The sequence below is a fragment of the Equus przewalskii genome, chromosome 4 (assembly GCF_037783145.1).
Source record: "Equus przewalskii isolate Varuska chromosome 4, EquPr2, whole genome shotgun sequence".
Taxonomy (NCBI): domain Eukaryota; kingdom Metazoa; phylum Chordata; class Mammalia; order Perissodactyla; family Equidae; genus Equus; species Equus przewalskii.
The window spans coordinates 7,489,265-7,508,580 of record NC_091834.1 but is presented as its reverse complement, the minus strand read 5'-3'; the positions used below and the strand labels follow the sequence as shown (position 1 = coordinate 7,508,580).

General features: G+C 38.1%; 1 protein-coding gene across 6 annotated transcripts in view; it reads left to right on the top strand.

The window, feature by feature from the left end:
• Positions 1-19: 19 nt before the first annotated feature.
• The window catches only part of COG5 (component of oligomeric golgi complex 5), a 344,840-nt gene continuing 325,543 nt past the window's right edge, over positions 20-19,316 (top strand). For all 6 annotated transcript variants that reach the window (XR_011539403.1, XM_070617151.1, XM_070617150.1 and 3 more), the window contains exons 1-5: positions 20-230; positions 5,193-5,332; positions 7,092-7,149; positions 11,830-11,884; positions 11,988-12,057. Coding sequence is in view for 5 of the 6 variants with exons in the window: in XM_070617151.1 (XP_070473252.1) it covers positions 20-230; positions 5,193-5,332; positions 7,092-7,149; positions 11,830-11,884; positions 11,988-12,057 (534 nt within the window). In the remaining variant the exon portion in view is untranslated. The remainder of the gene's footprint in view (positions 231-5,192; positions 5,333-7,091; positions 7,150-11,829; positions 11,885-11,987; positions 12,058-19,316) is intronic.

The following is a 19,316-nucleotide window of genomic DNA, read 5'->3' as shown; positions in this document are numbered from 1 at the left end:
AGCCGCCGCAGCCGAGCCGATGCACCAGGCCGGCCGGGAGCCGCGACCTGGGCGGAGCGGGCGGCGCCCAAATTCTGCGTCATCAGCCGGGCGGGGCGGGCCCGCTGCTGACGCCATCACCCCGGCACCTGCCAACATGGAAGGTGGCGACGGCGGCGTTGCTGTGGCTGGCCATGGGGCTCTGGGCTCTGGAGCGGCTGCAGCGACCGTCCGGGAGCTCCTGCAGGACGGTAAGGAGTCAGGGTCTGGCTGGGTCGGGGGCCTGGGGGGCTGTCCTGCTCCGCACGTCGGCCCGGGTGGGGGACTCAACCCGTCGCTTTGCAGAAAGTTTTCCAGTCTCGACGTGACCACTCCCCTCCGCCCGGCCCCCCGGCGTCTGGGTGCTGGCTTCGCCAACCTGTTTCCAGGGACTTGTTGCCCCCTTCCCGTCCGGGTGTCCTGGGGACACCTGATTTCTGGTTGCTCCGCATTTCCACTCTACCCTCCGCGCGCCTGCGGCTTCCCTGCTGTCCTGGGCCCCGCACCCGGTGCCCCACGTTGGCAGCCTCTGTCTGCTGCCGTGGTTCCTGACGAAAGGGTGAAGCAGTCGATCCCATGAAAAGTGTGAGAGCGCAGACGCTTACTGAAAGAGGGCCTCATTTTTAGGTAGAGTTGGAAATATCCCCTCTGTTAACAGATTCTTGAACTACACAGGTGGCCCCACTTGCAGGTTCATTTGTTTGTTTTTGCCCACAACCATACATGGGGGAGGGTTCAGAGCATTCGTTGCAGCTGGGATAAACCGTGTGTATTGTCAGGTTTATTGATAGTTTTGGAGAGAAATTGCTAGAAGTAAGAAGATGGGTTAAACAGAGAGCATTTGAGAAGCACATTAAATTGTATTATTAATCCAGTTAACATGCCCCAGATACCGTATCCTTCAGAATAAAGTTCAAATTCCTAAGACCCTTCTTGTCTGTTCTTAATTTTATTCTCTAATGGTCATCACGTTCTAAGTTGTATTAAAATAATTTGTATACTTAATCTTTTCTACTGCATTGTAAAACCATTTTTTAGATCCCACAGTGTTAATAATATTACCTTTGCGTACAGTAGGTGCAGAATAAGTGGTTTTAAAATTGAACATCACAGTGAGAAGCTTGTGCACATAATTTGAAGACCAAAGTTGGTTGTAAATGAATGAAATAAAGTTCGAGATTATTGTTTTCTCTAACTATTGTATGTTTTATTATGGCCCTCAGTTACTTGCCTTCTCCTGATAGTTTATATACTTTTGTCAGAACTTAGTTATTATGTTGTTTTCTGAACTAGATGGTATTAGATTCTCCAGGTTAGGATCTCTGCTAATGCATCTTTGTATCTCAATTTAAATGCAATTTAACCAAGTTTTGAGCTCCTGATGTATGTGCAATTCACACCCTGGAGTAGCTCACCGGTTCAGTAGGGGAAATAGTCTTGTAGAGCAATAAAGTAGGCACTGTAATATGGTGTTGTAAGGGTAGCAGTAGAATCGTATACAAAGTAAAACATTAATACAGAGGAGGATGATAACTGGGAGTGGTTAAGGGAGTGTCAGGAAAGGCTTTCTAGATGAAGTTGGTTTTGAAGTGTAAATAGAACTTCCCCAGGTGAAGAAGTGGAAGAAACAACACGTGCCAGACATAGGTATATATTGCAGTAGGATGCTTTCCAGGAATTGTAATCAGTTTTTGGAGAGTAAATAGTCCTCAATTCTGCCATTTGGATTTTCCTAGTTAGCTCTCTTTCCCATCTTCCACAGTGATTATTTAAATCTTCTTTATTCTTTTAAGCCTCTCCTTTCAAGCTCAACAAATGACTTTCTACTTCCCTAAAAAAAAGAGAATCCATCAGATGCTCCATTTCTTGCCATCAAACCTATAAACCTAACCTAAACCTAACTATAAACCTAAACCTACAATCATCCCTTTTTTTCCCCCTTGCATTTTCATTTATGATGCAAGTGGAGTCTCTGCTGCTTCCTAAGGACGGTCCCTCCTCTTGTGCTCTGAATTTTCTTCTTGTCTCATCAAGGACTCAGTCACCCTCATTCTGTGCCACTGAAATTGCTTTCCCAGGGTGTCCAATGACTTCCTTGTGGATAAATCAAAAGGACACTTTTTTGGTTCTTATCTTACTTGTAAAAGGGGTTGGCTTCTTTCTTGAAATACTTTCCTCATGTGGCTTGTGAGTTCCCTGCCTTTTTAAAGAATTCCTTAAGTGTCCTTCTCCAGTTTCCTTTAGATGCTTGTCTTCTTCAGTTTGCCCCTAAGTCAGTGGTTCACAACATTCCTAAGCAATTAAACATTTCCATCAGGAACAGCGATTCACTGTCAGGCATCTGCTAGTGATAGAGGATAAGATTGATAGGGTTGGTGAGCAGATGCATTGTTTGAAAATTTGTGAGGAGTTTCTGATGTGCTTCCTATAGGAATGCAAAAACTATGAAAGGGAAGCATCCTATGACTTTTCTCTTTAAGGACAGTCAGTCCTCAGATGCCAAATCCTGTGGCCGGTGTTCACCCTTCATTGTGTTTGATCTTTGTAAGCTCTTTGACACTACTGACCGCTGACTTTCTTTGAACTCCCTTCTTTTGGTTTTTGCCATTCTCTCTTGTTTTTCTTTCTCTCCGAGCACTCCTTAGTCTCTTTGATTGCTTTCATTTTCTCTGTCTACTCCCCAAATTTTTGGTGTTTTCCTGGCTTCTGAACTCTGTCTTCCCCATTTCCCTCCTTTTTTGCATTCTAAAATTTCTTCCTAAATCATCTGGTTTTTTTTTCATGGTTTCAAAATTAAATTTCTATCTATACCCACAAGTACATACATATGTGGTCCTCACCTCTCTTCTTAGCTATAGAACTGCTGCCTACTGGGCATTTCTATCTTGATAGTGAACAAGCACTACTGGTTCTACATTTAAAAGCCTGCATATGAACAAATAGTACCAGTTCTACATATGAAAAAAATGGAAGGAATTTTTCTTTTTTTTTTTTACCCCTCTACCCCAACATTTTCCTCTGGTAGTCTCTTTTACTGTTATTGTATGTGGTTAGTTAGATGTGTGTTTGTTCCCCATGTTGATTATGAGTTCCATGGAGGCGGGATTTGTTCATGTTCATCTTCATGCAAAGATGGCTAGTGGTCTAGCTTAATGCAAAGCTGAATGCCCTATGTCAGTTACTCAGTCAAGAAACTTGAGAATCATCCTCTACTTCTTGTTCCCTCTAATCACCCATTTTCAGCTTGTCTCTAAGTCCTGCACATTATAATGTCTAGATAGTTGTCAAATTTGTCACTTCCTTGACATTCTTAGTGTCTTAGGCCTTTATGGTGTCACTTGGGCTTTAACATAGCACCTTACTGGCCTCTGCAGCTCAGTTCCATGGGTGTGCTAGTAAACCAGCTTTCTAGGAAAATAGGACAAGCCCTGATTTTGTAGTGTACGCCAATTTCCGTGGTATAAATACTCTCACCATGGTCAATTTTAAGATACCTACATGTGATGTCGACTGGCTCACACGATTCCTGAGTATTTTACAGTTGGCTCTCAGGAGCCAGTACGAGCCAGCTCCAGCACACCACTGTGTGACTAATCCCTTTTCAGTCATCCTCCATACGGTTGCCAGAAACTGTTCCAAACCTAAAGTGGACAGTGCTCTTTCTCGGCTTTAAAACCTTAAATGAGGTATAGTCTGAACATTTTGGATGTCTTACCAGCCTCTTTTCAGACTGCCCCGCAACCTTCCTTTGGAACCTCAACTCCTGTCATTCTTTCCCCTTTCTGCTCAACACACAGACTCTGTGATCTAGACATCCTGAGGTCTGTATTCCTCTTATTTTTCAAAATATGCCATGACATTTGCTGCCTCTAAACCTTCCCATTCTTGGAGTGGCCTTCTCCACTTGTCTGCCTGGCAGGATCCTTAATTCTGAGAACTTCTTGGCAAACTGGAAGGAAATGTGGTTCTCAGAATTAAGGCCAAAGGAGCAGTTTCCTTCTTTCACTCCACTCTGCTTTGAGAGGAGTCAAGAATGAGTCTTTGCTTTTAACAGAATGATATTTCCGGCTGATATATAGATTAATTAATTCATTCAACCAGTATCGAGCATCTGACATGTGGCAGTCATTGTTCAGGCTCTAGGAATGTGGTAGTAAATAAAGTAAAAAAAAGACCTTGCCCTCATGGAGCATACATTATAGTGTTTATGGACAATTGAAGTTTTCTCGTAAGTGCTCAACTCTGCTTGTTAGTTTTGTAATGTCTGTCAGGGCAGTCTTACCTGTGTCTACCATATGGCTAGGAGATGGTGGTTTATACCTATGTTCAGCTCACTTCTCCGTATCTGTTTTTAACTTGTAATTCTCTCCATTTTTCTTTCACTCACTGATTTGTGAATTTCTTTAGAGAAAGATTCTTAACATTCAGCATCACTTCTTTTTCTTGTCTATTGAAGGACTATATTGAACACAGTTTCTCTTTCCATTTTCTTATTTCACCCATAAATCCTAAATTTTAACACTACTTATATGTTTGTATTTGCCTATTTCTATTTAAAAAAACCATATTCACTTGGTTATAACAGTGTTTGTGCATTGATCTAGAGATATCGGAGACCATAAATATCAAATATAGTCAATTTTCCTGTTCTCATTGTCAGTGACCTTGTTTTCTTGCATTAAAGGCTATGGTTAGTAGTTCCTTTTTAGTCTTTTACTGGATGATTTCCTTTGGCCTCATGATAAACGTTAGCTTCTAGCACTGTAGCATGCTGGTTCGGTGTGTGGGCTCTGCAGCTAGACGGCCTGGGTTTAAATCGCAGACAGTGAGGTAGGGAGAAGTTGCGTGCTGTGTCTCTGCCTGTCTCTTTGTCTTTGAAATGGGAAATGTGATAGTTCCAGCAGGGTCATGTGAGGATTGAATGCGTTAATCAGTGTTAAGTGCTTAGATCAGTGCCTGGCACATAGTAGGCACTCAGTGAACGTCACCACCCTCTTCTGCTGCTGCCTCCTTCTCTGCTTTCTCCTTTGTAGCAGAGAGCATGCATGAGAGGTCCTGGTGTGTAGAAAGACCTCAGATATGTTAGCTATGATTGTAATTGTTCTGTTGTTTAGTATCTGTGGTTTACTGCAATGTAATTAACACTTAAAGAGTTCTCTCAATTTTTTCCCCAGAGTGTTATAGTGCTTTTTTAAACGAAGACTTTGATGTAAAGACTTATACTTCCCAGTCTATTCATCAAGCTGTAATTGCTGAACAACTAGCAAAACTTGCCCAAGGAATCAGTCAGTTGGATAAAGAACTACACCTACAGGTAATTCCAATCTTCTGGATCGTACACATTATTCAGCCTAAAGTGATAATTTATCACTTTTATAATCCTTTTACTATTTAACCTAAATGCATATTTACATGAACAGATGTATAACTTACCCGTGTGGCTTATTTTTCAAAGCACTTTTTTTTTTAGTGAGGAAGGTTCGCCCTATGCTAACGTCTGTTACCAATCCTCTTTTTTTTTTTTACTTGAGGAAGATTAGCCCTGAGCTAACATCTGTGCCAGTCTTCCCCTACCATATGTGGGATGCCTCCACAGTGTGGCTGATGAGTGGAGTAGGTCTGCACCCAGGATCCAAACCTGTGAACCCCAGGCTGCTGAAGCAGACTGTGTGGAACTTTGACCACGTGGCCACATGACTGGCTCAAAGTACATTTTTGAAAAGTTTTCTATAAATTACTTTTTGTTAGTGGAAAAACTAATATACCTATCTCTCCAAAACCTTTTATTCATATGTTGTTTTCACCATCTTACTGATGTGTAATGAATATAGGTGGGCAAGAAATAGGATGTCTTTGATAAAGATAATAGAAAATGGAATTTTGGAAGTACAACAGTGTGAATAAGAAAAACTGGGATGTTCACATTGGCAGTTAACACTTTATGAGCACAAAGTTTAACATTTGCTGAAATTTCAGAAAGTTGGCAAATTTGTGGCGATAGAATGCAATATGGGGAATTGGGAGATGCGTCCTAATCTCAGCTGTCTTGTTACCTTTCATATCCCTTAATGTCTTTGAGTCTTGCTTTAAAAAAAAATCAATCAAATGAGTTGGAGTGAATAAAGGGGAAGAGGAGATTGTGGTAGAAAATTTCGAAGGTTCCTTCCTTTTCTACAATTCTGTAATTTTTTTTTGTGTGTATGTGAAGAAGATCGGCCGTGAGCTAACACCTATGGCCAATCTTCCTCTTTTTGCTTGAGGAAGATTGTTGCTAGACTAACATCTGTGCCAATCTTCCTCCATTTTGTATGTGCGATGCTGCCACAGCATAGCTTGGTGAGTGGTGTGTAGGTCTGCACCTGGGATCTGAACCTGCAAACTCCTGGCCACTGAAGCGGAGCGTACAACCTTAACCACTATGCCACTGGGCCAGCCCCTTATTTACTTATTTTTTTATTTTTATTTTTTTCCTTTTTCTCCCCAAAGCTCCCCGGTACATAGTTGTATACTTTTAGTTGTGGGTCCTTCTAGTTGTGGCATGTGGGACACTGCCTCAGCATGGCTTGATGAGCGGTGCCATGTCCACGCCCAGGATGTGAACCAGCGAAACCCTGGGCCACTGAAGTGGAGCGTGTGAGCTTAACCAGTCGGCCATGGGGCCGGCCCCTATTTACTTATTTTTAATAAAACTAAAATTGCTGAATTAAGTTCAAGAACTAAGAAAACCTGATGTTTGAAAACATTCTTTCAAGAGAAAACATCTAATAGCATGGGAAGAGTTAGCTGTTTTTTGTTTTTCAGTTTTGGCACAATTCCACCTGCACGTCCCATTAGGAAAGCAGGAGGCTAGTGAGAGGGCTGTGTCTTCTTCGGCTTGAGGTGGAACTATAAGCATGTTTGTGTTCCTGTTAATAACTCATCTCAAACACACCTTTGTAACTTGTATTTCTTTCTTTTGTGTTAGTATCTGCCTCCTTTCTATATGAAGAGAGACCTTCAATTCTACATTGTGGTTATAGAGAACAATACCTAATGCTTAGAGCAAATGCTGATTATTCATTCTTGATTTTCAGGTCGTTGCAAGACATGAGGATTTACTGGCGCAAGCAACTGGGATTGAGTCTTTGGAAGGTATATCATTAGCTACTACAGGTTATATAGAGCTAGACCAGGGAGTGGCAAACTTTCTATGTTAAGGGCAGATAGTAAATATTTTAGACTTTGCAGGCCATACCATCTCCGTTGCAATTTACTAAACTCGTCTGTTGCAGAGTGAAAGCAGCCGGATAATATGTAAATAAATGTGTGACTATGTTACAACAAAGCCTTAATGAAACTTTGCTGAGCTAAACTATCTGGGTTCAAATTTTGTTTTGCCACTCACTACATATGTGACTTTGGACAAGTTACTTAACCTTTTTGTGCCTCCTTTCTATCTATAAAGGAGGAGTATTAATATGTACTAACATGGTGTTATTCCAAGGGTTAAATGAGTTAGCAAAATACTTAGAACAATTCCTGGCGTCTATTTTGTGCTTCTGTAACTGTTAATTCAAACAAAACATCAGCAATGCCCAAGTGGGTGGTCCTGGGAGTAGGCTGGAATTCTTTTCCTGTGTTTGACTTTCTTTGGAATTCTTTTCAATGAAAGTACAGTAGAAGAAAAATACACTGGTTTTTTATTTTTAATGAATCCTCTTAATTTTTGTTTGGCTAAATCTTCTGTGAATTTTTTTCTCCCTTGATTAAAATGAACTGCATCGCATAAATATGGAATGTTTATATCGTATTTTACATTATCACTTGTGTTGTGATTACTATTATTATTAATCAGTGCATATCAAAAGAAAGCTATGTGATTTTCCCCTATGTTGATCAAATTCTTAAGGAGCCAAGATTTTGCCTTCTTTGATGCAATATTCTTTAATGCTTCCCCCAGTATTTCTTATGTGCTCAAAGGTGTTATTCTCAGCATGTACACTGTTTATTAGACATCCTGAGGAAGGACTTAGTATTTTCAGAAATAATATTTTGGTATTTGAATATTTAGGATAGATTTCAGACTATGTTCTTCGGAAAATTAAGAGACTTTAAGTACTCTCTAACTTACTCTTGGTAATTAAGTTTTTTCATCTCATAGTATTTTTATGTGTTCTGGAAGAATGTAAATAATATTCTGTTTTAGTGGTAATTTTTTTAAACAAATGATAAATGTTGTTTTCTTTTGTAAAAATCCATAAGGGTGGCGTGGTAGTACATTGATTCTCAGTATATATAGGTGTACAAGAATCATCACAACACAAATACTTCTCATTGTGGTTTTCTTATATGCATTTAGTTCTATAATGTGTTTGTTTTCCCCAGAATGCTTTTCAATGATTACAACATTTAAAATATACTATTAGACTGATTATTAGAATAGTTATCCATTGGATAGCTGCATAGAGTACAAAGGCTGGCTTCTCTGAATTCCTATGATAATCTAAGAATCTTCTCCAGATTATTTTAACATAAAAAGTCAAAGTATGAATTGGTTGATATTCATTTGAGCATGAGATGTATTTCGAAGCACTATTAGAATGTTATTTTGAGATGCTGAAAAGTAAGTGTGGTATATATTTGAGAATAAATATCCCAACTTCTAGTTCATCTGCTTTTTTCCCCTATATGTTTAAAACTTTTGCCATATGAGTAGTTTGGAGGTATATTTATTAAGTCTGTTTTATTAAAAGTTGTCCCCTATTCATTTCTGGTTCATTTATTCATTTAAATATTGAGAATTTGCTGGGTTCCAGGCAGCTGTAACAATACACACAGTCTTTGTCCTTATGGGATTTGGAGGTATGTTTAATTAAGCCTATTTTATTTATTCATTCATTTCTTCACTCAGTCAAATGGTAATTGAGAACTTGTTAGGCACCTGTGAACAATAGACAAAGTTACTGTTCTTATGGAACTTTCATTCTAGATGGGGAAGTAGACCAAAAAAAAAGAGCACAAATAGGAAACTTCATATATTTGTAAGTCCTACAGAGAAAATGGGGGGGGGGGGGTCCCTTACAAGCTAGGATGGTCAGAGGAGGGCTTTGGGAAGTTGACCTTTGACTTGAGAGCTGAATGATGAGGAAGAGCCCCCACGTGAAGAACTGTGGAGAAGAGTGTTGTAAGCCGAGGGACCAATAAATGGGAAGGCAGGAGTTGGCTTGGCATGTTTGAGGGGCGGAAAGAAGGCTAGTATGACTAGAGTTTAGTGAATGAGGGCGAGAGTTATAGATGAGGTTCTTGGAAAGGAATTTTGGTTTTCATTCTAAATCGAGTGGTCAACCATTGGAGGGTTTTTTAATTAGGGGTATTATGTCATAAGATTAATGCTCTAAAAAGCTTTCTCCGTTGGCTGTCTCTATAAGAAGGCAAGAATAGAATCGGGTACCAATTTAGAAGCTATTAGAATAGTAGAAGTTATGGTGCCTTGGAGCAGAGTGGTGGATGTAAAGGGAGAGAGAAGTGGGTGGGATAAAGTGGGGGCAGAGCTGATAGCATTTGTTGATGGGAAATGAAAGGACTGAGGGAAAAAAGTCACCAAGAGTGATTCCTAAGATTTTAGTCTGAACAATTGGATAGATGATGGTATGAGTAACTGACATGCGTTAGACTGGAGAGGATTATGATTTTGATGGGGCAGAAAGTATCTTACATTTGCTATAAGAAGGGTCAGGGCTGGAGATCTGTGTGTGTGTATGTGTGTACATGGATAGGCAGATGTAAAGAAAATCTCTCTATATAGATGTATGTACATATGTGTGTGTAAGTGGATATATGTGTGTGTATAAAATCAGTGTTTTAATGAACAGATAGGGATTTCATTCAGATCCAATATTTTAAGTATTAAGAGGAATTGTAGATGGAGCAGAGAACATGGCTGAGCATCAGTCTCGGCGTACTCCAGCATGGAGAGATCTAACGAAGGAGGAGTAGGAGCAACTAATGAGAGGGGAGGAAACCCAGGCGTGTGATGACTGGAAGCCTAGAGAAAAAATGTTTTAGGGAGGGAGTGGTTTAACTATGTTATGAATTTCTGAGATTTCGAATAAGGTAGAGACAAAACTGGTAATAGAATTTGGCATGTTGGAGATTTTCTGACCTTGATAAAATCTGTTTGGGTGGAGTATGTTTGAAAGCCTGTTGAGATTGGGTTGTGGAGACAATAAAATGTGAGGAAGTGATGATAACAAGTCAGGGCAGTTTATTCTTGTGGGCTCACGGTCAATGAACTGTAAAACCAGCAGAAAAATGGGTGTCCTCGGGTCCAGGGAGGATTCTGTTGGAATGAGCCATAGGAAAGCATATTTGTATGCTGACAGGAACGTGTAGAAGTTCCAATACTCATCTAATATATGACAACATTCTGTACTTCAATTTATTTAGAATACTATGTTTCAAAACTGTAACTCTGCCAATTGAATATAGAAACTGAGTTTTGAAGAGTGGAATTTTAAATAATTAAATCTGTAATATTGGGAAGCCTATTTTTAGGCATAAAGTAGTAAAATTGAAGATCTGTTTTCCTGAAAACATTTTTACATTTTTTTGAAAAGTTCTTTATCATGTTGTTTAAACAGAGAGTAAAGGCAATAATATACTTGCTGTCCACATTTATTACTTATCTAGCATATGATTAATTAATTCAATAAATTTTTGTTGACTACTTGCCATAGGAAGTAGTCTGAGTTAGGCTCTGGTCCTACAGTTGTGAATGAAAAAGATCCTGTCCCTGTGGCCGGGTGATGAAGTTTGTGCACTTGCTTTGGCGGCCCGGGGTTTACCGGTTCCACTCATGGGCCCAGACATGGCACTGCTTGTCAAGCCATGCTGAGGTGGCATCTCACATAGCACAACTAGAAGGACCTACGGCAAGAATAAAAAACTATCTACTGGGGGCCTTTGAGGAGAAGAAGAAAAAAAAAAGTATCAACAACAGATGTTAGCTCAGGTGCCAGTCTTTAAAAAAAAAAAAGATTATCACTAACCTCTAGGAATTTATAGTGTAGTGAGAGAGTAAAACATTAAACAGATATACAAATGGATATATAATTTCCTACTGTAATTAGTACCAAGAAGGAAATGTATGCTGTAGAAGAAAATAACAAGAATCTAAATTAGTTGGGGAATCTGTTAGTGACTGTTTCTGTTAAGCCAAGGCTTGAGCAAATAGTGGGAGTTAATTCAGTAGGAGCCTGGGGTGGGGTTGGGGTTGGAATGAGTATGCCAGGCAGAGAGTACACCATTTCCAGGTCGGGCAGGGCCTTGTAGACCAAGCTGTGGACTTTAACGTAGTTTTAACATAGGAGTGAAGGGGAGACTGGAAGGGTTTGGGTACAGGAATGTTATGACACAATTTGCACTTTGCAGTTTGCACTCAGGCTTCTTTTTTTTTTTAAATAATTGTAACAGAATACACATTGATATGAAATCTCTATCATCCAGTGGCATTAATTACATTTACAGTGTTGTGCAAGCATCACTATCTGGTTCCGGAACTTTCCCTTCACCCCAAACAGGAGCCCTGTACCCATTAAGCAGTCCCTCCTCGTTCCTCGTCAGACTTCGTTAGTGGAGCAAGGTCTGGAGGGGGAGACTAGAGGCTTTTACAATTGTGCAGGTAAAAGATATTGGTTGCTTAGATTATGATGGTGGCAGAAAAAATGGAAATTTTCCTCTCTATATGTGCATATATATTTTTTCTTTTAATTTTTTACCCGATTTAAGCCCTTATAAATTTGTAAAGTAACGTAAGCTGTTGTGTTTCCCTAGGTGTTCTTCAGCTGATGCAGACGAGAATCGGGGCTTTACAGGGGGCTCTTGATAGGTACTGTTGTTCATTTTGTAAATCAGTGGAATGGAGAGATTTTTATCCATTGAGATTTTGGAGATGATTTTATTATCACTCCTCTCTTTATTTTTCCTCTTAGGATGAAAGCAAAAATTGTTGAGCCGTACAATAAAATAGTAGCCCGTACCGCACAGCTGGCAAGACTTCAGGTAGGATCTCACTTTTCATTTTTTTATACTTTGTTATTCATTTTATTTTTAAAAGTGGACAAATTTCAAGACATAAATTCTGAGGAAGTAAAAGAATTTGAGAGAAAAGGGGAAAATACTAAAGAGCTCTAAAATAAGATATCTAGTTAAAAAAATACAAATATAAACTACTATTGAAGTGAGTTATTTTCACTTATTATTGCAATGTATGATCATTTACTAACTTCTTACAATTCAAAATTATTTCTTTTAATAATAGAAAGAAACCTGACATTTATTGAATTCTTACGGTTATGCTATGATCAAATGTAAAAAGCCAAACCTATAACTTGTTGTTCGAATAGCAAGGACATGTGCATTATTGATGAAATTCAGTATTTGACTAAAATTTAGTGATTTTCTACTTTTATGAGCAAGATACATAGAATACTTTTTGTTTTATTTTCCACATAGTTTCCATGATTATTCAAGAACTATTTACCTATAGTTAAATATGTAGATTGTTTCAGACTTTTTGCAATTGTAGATACTACTGCTGTAAATAATTTTAGACATACAGCTTTTTCCTCCCGTTGGATTTTCTTGGGAAATCTAGTAACTTGGCACTCCATTTTACAAAGACAAGGTAAATTCTCTCGGATTCCGCTCCTTTCGTTTTTATGTTTTATTAATGTAATCTGAGGGCCCGATACTGCCCTGTCATTTTGTTTCCTTGTGTCTTTTATTAGCAACACATTTCCCTTCTCCCTTGGTGATCTCATTTACCATTTTTCTGTCAACACTCTCTCCTTTCCCCCTTGGTTTCCTTATTTCTTACTGGTTTTTCTGCAGTCATGCTGTTTTATCCATGCCCCCTGTCCTCACCTTGAATAACCAGGTTTATAATATCTAATGTCTGCTGTGTGCCAGACCTTTGGGAATCACAGATAATCATGGTGCCTTCCTCCAGTTCATTTCACATCACCAACCTTACCCTACTGTGGACACTGGCCTGAGGCTCTGGTGCTGGAGGCGACCTTATGACTGGAGTTTTCTCTCAAGGAGCTGATAGGAGAGTAGGGGAGACAGAAAGAGGATTATAATGTGTTGTAATAAAGGCAGTAATAGTGGTAAACTCTACAGAATGTTTACTGTATGCTCAGTGCTTTACCTGCATTATCTTATTTATTCCTGATAGTGATCCTAAGAGATTGTTTATAGACAGAGACATTGAAAGTTTTCCATCATTTTACTTTTAACCTATTTCTGTCTTATATTTAAAGTGCATTTCTTGCAGGCAGCATATAGTTGGGTCTCGCTTTTTTAGTCAAAATCTGCTTTTGATTGGGATGCTTGGACTATTTACATTTAATGTGATTATTGATACTTAATGTGATATTATTGATATAGGTTTCAGTCTATCATCTTATCTGTTTTCTATTTGTCATATTTGTTCTTTGTTCCTTTTTTCCCCTTTTTCTGCCTTCGTTTTGAGTTAATTGAGTATATTTATGATTCTTTTTACTTCCTTTTTTGGCTTATTAGCTGTAACTCTTGTTTTTTTAATTTTACTGGTTGCTGTAGGAGGTGTAGGATACGTTTTAACTTCTCAGTGTACCTTCCAGGGGTACTATACCACTTCACACATAGTGTAAGAACCTTACAGTAGTAGACTTTCATTTCTTCCCTCCCAGCTTTTGTACTATCATACATTTTACTTTTATGTATGTTCGAAAGCTCACAATAGATTGTTATTGTCTTTGTTTAAACAGTCATTTTTAAAGAGATTTAAAAAGAAAATCTTAGATATTTATCTATGCAGTTACCATGCTCTTCTTTCCTTTGATTAGATCCATTTTTCTTGCAGTGTGGATCTGCTGTTGATGAATTCTTGCAGCTTTTATGTGTCTAAAAATGTCTTTGTTTCATCTTTGATTTTGAAAGATACTTTTACTGGACGTAGAATTCTAGATTGAATGATTTGTCTTTTAGTACCTTAAATATACTGCTTGACTGTCTTCTTTGCATTGTGTCCTGTGAGATATCTGTTACCGTTATCTTTGTTTCTCTGCACATGATGGCTTTTTTCCCTCACTCTGTTTTTAAGGTTTTCACTTTATCACTGAGTTTTGAGCAGTTAGATTATGATGTACCTTGGCATAGTTTCTGTGTGTGTCTGTGTGTTTATTTTTGCCTATGGTTCACTGAGCTTCTTGGATCTGTGGGTTTAAAATTTTCATCATAAATGGAAAATTTGTGGCCACTATTGCTCCAAATATTTTTTTCTGTCCCTCCCTTTTCTACTCCTTTGAGGACTACAGTCACCTCTCCTTTGGGGACTGTAATGACAAATAGACTAGGCGTCTTCACGGTGTCCCACAGATCACTGGATGCTCTGTTCGTTTTTTACCCCGCAGTCTTCTTTCCCCATGTATTTTATTTTGGATACTTTCTATTGCTTTGTCTTCAAGTTCAGTAGTCATTTCTTGGTCTAATCTGCCCCAAATCTCATTCAGTGTATTTTTCATTTCAGACATTTTTGTTTTCATCTTTAGAAGTTTGATTTGGGTCTTTTTTGTACTTTCTATTTATCTGCCTTTTTGAACATATGGAGCACTACTGAAATAAATGTTTTAAAGTCTTTGCTAATTTGTAGCGTGCCAGTTTTAGAATATTTCTATCACTGCAAAAAGATCCTTTATGTCTGTTTGCCAGTGTCTTGTTCCGTTTGGGCTGCTGTAACAATACCATAGACTGGGTGGCTTATGAACTGCAAAAATTGATTTCTGACATTTCTGGACACTGAAAGTCTGAATCAGGGTGCCAGCATGGTTGCGTTCTGGTGAGGGCCCTCTTCTGTGTTGCAGATAGTCATTTTCTTGTTGTTTCCTCACATGGCGAACAAGGAGAGAGAGCTCTCTGGGGTCCCTTTTATAAGGGCACTGATCCCATTCATGAGGGCTTCACTCTCATGGCCTCATTACCTCCCAAAGGCCTCACCTCCTAATACCATCACAGTGGGGGTTAGGATTTCAACATAGGAGTTTTAACATTCAGTCCATTCTAGCCGTCAATCCCTGTTCCCCCTCTAGGCAAATGCTAATTTGCTTTCTGTCTCTCTGGACTTGCCTTTTCTGGTGATTTCATATAAATGGAATCATACAAGATAGAGTCTTTTGTGTCTTTCATTTTGCATAATGCCTTTGAGGTTCGTCCATGTTGTAGAATGTCATCAGTAATTTGTTCTTTTTTTTATTGTTGAATAGTGTTCTGTTTTATGGATGTACCACATTTTGTTCATCCATTCACCAATTGATGGACATTTGGATAGTTTCCAGATATTGGCTTTTATAAATAATGATGCTATGAAAATTTGCTTACATGTGTTTGTGTGGACCCATGGTTTCGTTTCTCTTAGGTGGATTTCTAAAAATGGATTTGCTGAGTGCTATAGTAAGTTTTAGTTTTTTAAGGAACTAGCATATTTTTTTCCAAAGTGTCTATACCATTTTACATTCCCACGAACAATGTTTGAGGGTTCCAGTGTCTACACATCCTCGTCAACGCTTGTTATTCTTTTTTTGAGTATGGCCATTCTAGTAGTTGTGCAGTGGTATATCTTGTTATGGCTTTAGTTTACATTTCTTAAATGACAAATGATATTGAGCATCTTTTCATGTGCTTATTAGTCATTAGTACACCTTTAATCTATTCAGTCTGTTCCTATCTTATAGCTGTTTTAAAACTGGGTTATCTTACTGTTGAGTTGTAGGAGTTTTTTGTATATTGTGATACAAGTACTTTATCTGATACATGATTTGCAAATATTTTCTCCCACTTGGTGGGTTGTCTTTTTGTTTTGTTCATCATTTCCTTTGCCTTGCAGAAGCTCTTTAGTCTCATGTAGTCCCATTTATTTATTTTTTCTTTTGTTTCCTGTGCCTGAGTAGACATGGTATTCGAAAAGATTCTGCTAAGACCAATGTCAAAGAGTGTACTGCCTGTGTTTACTTCTAGGTGTTTTATGGTTTCAGGTCTTACATTCAAGTCTTTAAACCATTTTGAGTTAATTTTTGTGTATGGCAGAAGTTAATGGTCTACTTTCATTCTTTTACACATGGCCGTCCAGTTTTCCCAACACCATTTATTGAAGAGACTTTCCTTTCTTCATTGTGTGTTCTTGGCTCCTTTGTCGAAGAATTGCTGTCCATAAATGTGTGATTTTATTTCTGGGCTTTCAGTTCTTTTCCGCTGATCTGTGTGTCTGTTTTTCTGCCGGTGCCATGCTGTTTTGATTACTATGGCTTTGTAGTATACTTTGGAATCAGGGATTGTGATGCCTCCAGCTTTGTCCTTTTTTCTCAGGATTGCTTTAGCTATTTGGGGTCTTTTGTTGCCCCGTGTGAATTTTAGGATTCTTTGTTCTATTTCTGTGAAGAATGTCATTGGAATTCTGATTGGGGTTGCATTGAATCTGTAGATTGCTTTAGGTATTATGAACATTTTAAGTATGTTTATTCTTCCAATCCATGTGCATGGAATATCCTTCCATTTCTTTATGTAATCTTCAATTTCTTTTAATAGTGTCTTATAGTTTTCAGTGTATAGGTGTTTCACCTCCTGGGTTAAATTTGTTCTTAGATATTTTATTGTTTTTGTTGCAATTATAAATGAGATTGTGTTTTTGAGTTCTCTTTCTATTAGTTCAATATTAGTGTACAGAAATACAACTGATTTTTTAAGTTGATTTTGTACCTGCAACTTTGCTGAAGTTGTTGATTATTTCTAATAGTTTTCTGGTGCATTCTTTAAGGTTTTCTATATATAAGATCATGTTGTCTATAATCAATGAGAGTTTCACTTCTTCCTTTCCAATTTCGGTATCTTTTCTTTCTTTTTCTTGCTTAATTCCTCTGGTCGAACCTCCAGGATTGTGTTAAATAGGAGTGGTGAGAGTGGGCACCCTTGTCTTGTTCCTGCTCTCAGAGGGATGGCTTTCAGTTTCTCACTGTTGAGTATGATGTTGGCTGTGGGTTTGTCTTATATGGCCTTTATTATGTTGAGGTACTTTCCTTCTCTATCCATTTTGAGAGTTTTTATCATCAATGGATTTTGGATCTTGTCAAATGCTTTCTCTGCATCTATTGAGGTAATCATATGATTTTTGTTCCTCATTTTGTTAATGTGGTGTATCACATGATTGATTTGCAATGTTGAACCATCCCTGTGTCCCTGGTGTAAATCCCACTTGATCATAGTCTATGATATTTTTAATGTATTGCTGTATTCAATTTGCCAATATTTTGTTGAGGATTTTTGCATCTATGTTCATCAGTGATATTGGCGTGTAATTTTCCTTCTTTCTGTTGTCTTTATCTGGTTATGGTATCATGCTAATGTTGACCTCATAGAATGAGTTAGGAAGTGTTCTGTCTTCTTCAATTTTTTGGAAGAGTTTGAGAAGGATAGGTACTAAATCTTCTTTGAATGTTTGGTATAATTCTCCAGAGAAGCCATCTGATCCTGGCCTTTTGTTTTTTAGGATGTTTTTGATTACTGTTTCAATCTCTTTACTTGTGATTGGTCTATTCAGAATCTCTATTTCTTCTTGATTTAGTTTTGAGAGGTTGTATTATTCTAAGAATTTATCCATTTCTTCTACATTATCCAAATTCTTGACATAAAGTTTTTCATAGTATTCTCTTATAATCCTCTGTACTTCTGTGGTATCCGTTGTAATTTCTCCTCTTTCATTTTAAATTTTATTTATTTCAGCCTTCTCTCTTTTTCTTAGTGAGTCTGGCTAAGAGTTTGTCAATTTTGTTTATTATCTCAAAGAACCAGGGCTTACTTTCATTGATCCTTTTGTACAGTTTTTTCAGTCTCTATTTCATTTGTTTCTGCTCTAGTTTTCATAATTATTTCCCTCCTTCTCCTGACATTGGGCTTTGTTGTTTGTTTTTTTCTAGTTCCGTTAGGTATAGTTTAAGATTCCTTATTTGAGATTTTTCTTGTTTGTTGAGGTGGGCTATATTGTATGAATTTCCCTCTTAGAACCACTTTTGCTGCATCCCATAAGAGTTGGTATGATGTATTTTCATTTTAATTTGCCTCCAGGTACTTTTTGCTTTCTCCTATGATTTCTTCATTGATCCAGTGGTTTTTCAGTAGCATGTTGTTTAGTCTCCACACATTTGTGACTTCCCCAGTCTTTTTCTTGTAGCTGCTTTTAGTTCCATAGCATTATGGTTGGAAAGCTGCTTGATATGATTTCAGTCTTCTTAAATTCATTGAGGCTTGCCTTGTTTACCAATATATGGTCTATATTTGAGAATGTTCTGTGTGCACCTGAGAAGACTGTGTACTCTGCTGGTTTTGGATGGAATGTTCTGTATGTATCAAGTCCATCTGATCTAGGTTTTCCTTTAAGTCCACTATTTTCTTGTTGACTTTCTGTCTGGATGATCTATTCATTGATGTAAGTGGGGTGTTGAGGTCTCCTACTATTATTGTGTTACTGTCAGTTTGTCCCTTTAGTTCTGTTAATAGTTGCTTTATATACTTTGTTGCTCCTGTGTTAGGTGTGCATATATTCGTAAGTGTTATGTCCTCTTGGTGGAATGTCCCTTTTATCATTATCTACTGGCCCTCTTTGCCTCTCATTGTCTTTTTTTATCTTGAAGTCTGCTTTGTGTGATGTGAGTTTAGCAACACTTGCTTTCTTTTACTTTCCATTTGCTTGGAATATTGTCTTCCATCCCTTCACTCTGTGCCTGTGTTTGTCTTTAGAGCTGAGATGTGTTTCCCAGAGGCAGCGCATTGCTTGGTCTTGTTTTTTAATCCATGCAGCCACTCTGTGTCTTTTGATTGGAGAATTCAATCCATTATCATTTAGAACGATTATTGATATATGAAGGATTTTATCTCTTCTTTTCCAGTTGTTCAATATTTCCCTTGTTTCTCTTCCCTTGTATTTCTGACTGCCATTTCAGTTTGGTGGTTTTCTGTGATGCTTTTCTCTTTATTTATGGTTAGTGTCTCTGCTCGGATTTTTTGTTTAGTGCTTACCATGAGATTTGTATAAAAGATCTCGTAGCTGAGATAGTCCTTTGTCTGATAGCCTATCATCTCCAGTAGCCTAGGCAGCTTCCATCCTTTTTCTCTTCCCTAAGTTATTGTTGTCACAAATTATTCTCTTTTGTGTTGTGAGTTTCTGATTAAAATGAAGTGTTTATTGTTGTTTTTGATGCTTTCCTTCCCTGTATCTTTTGTTATAATTA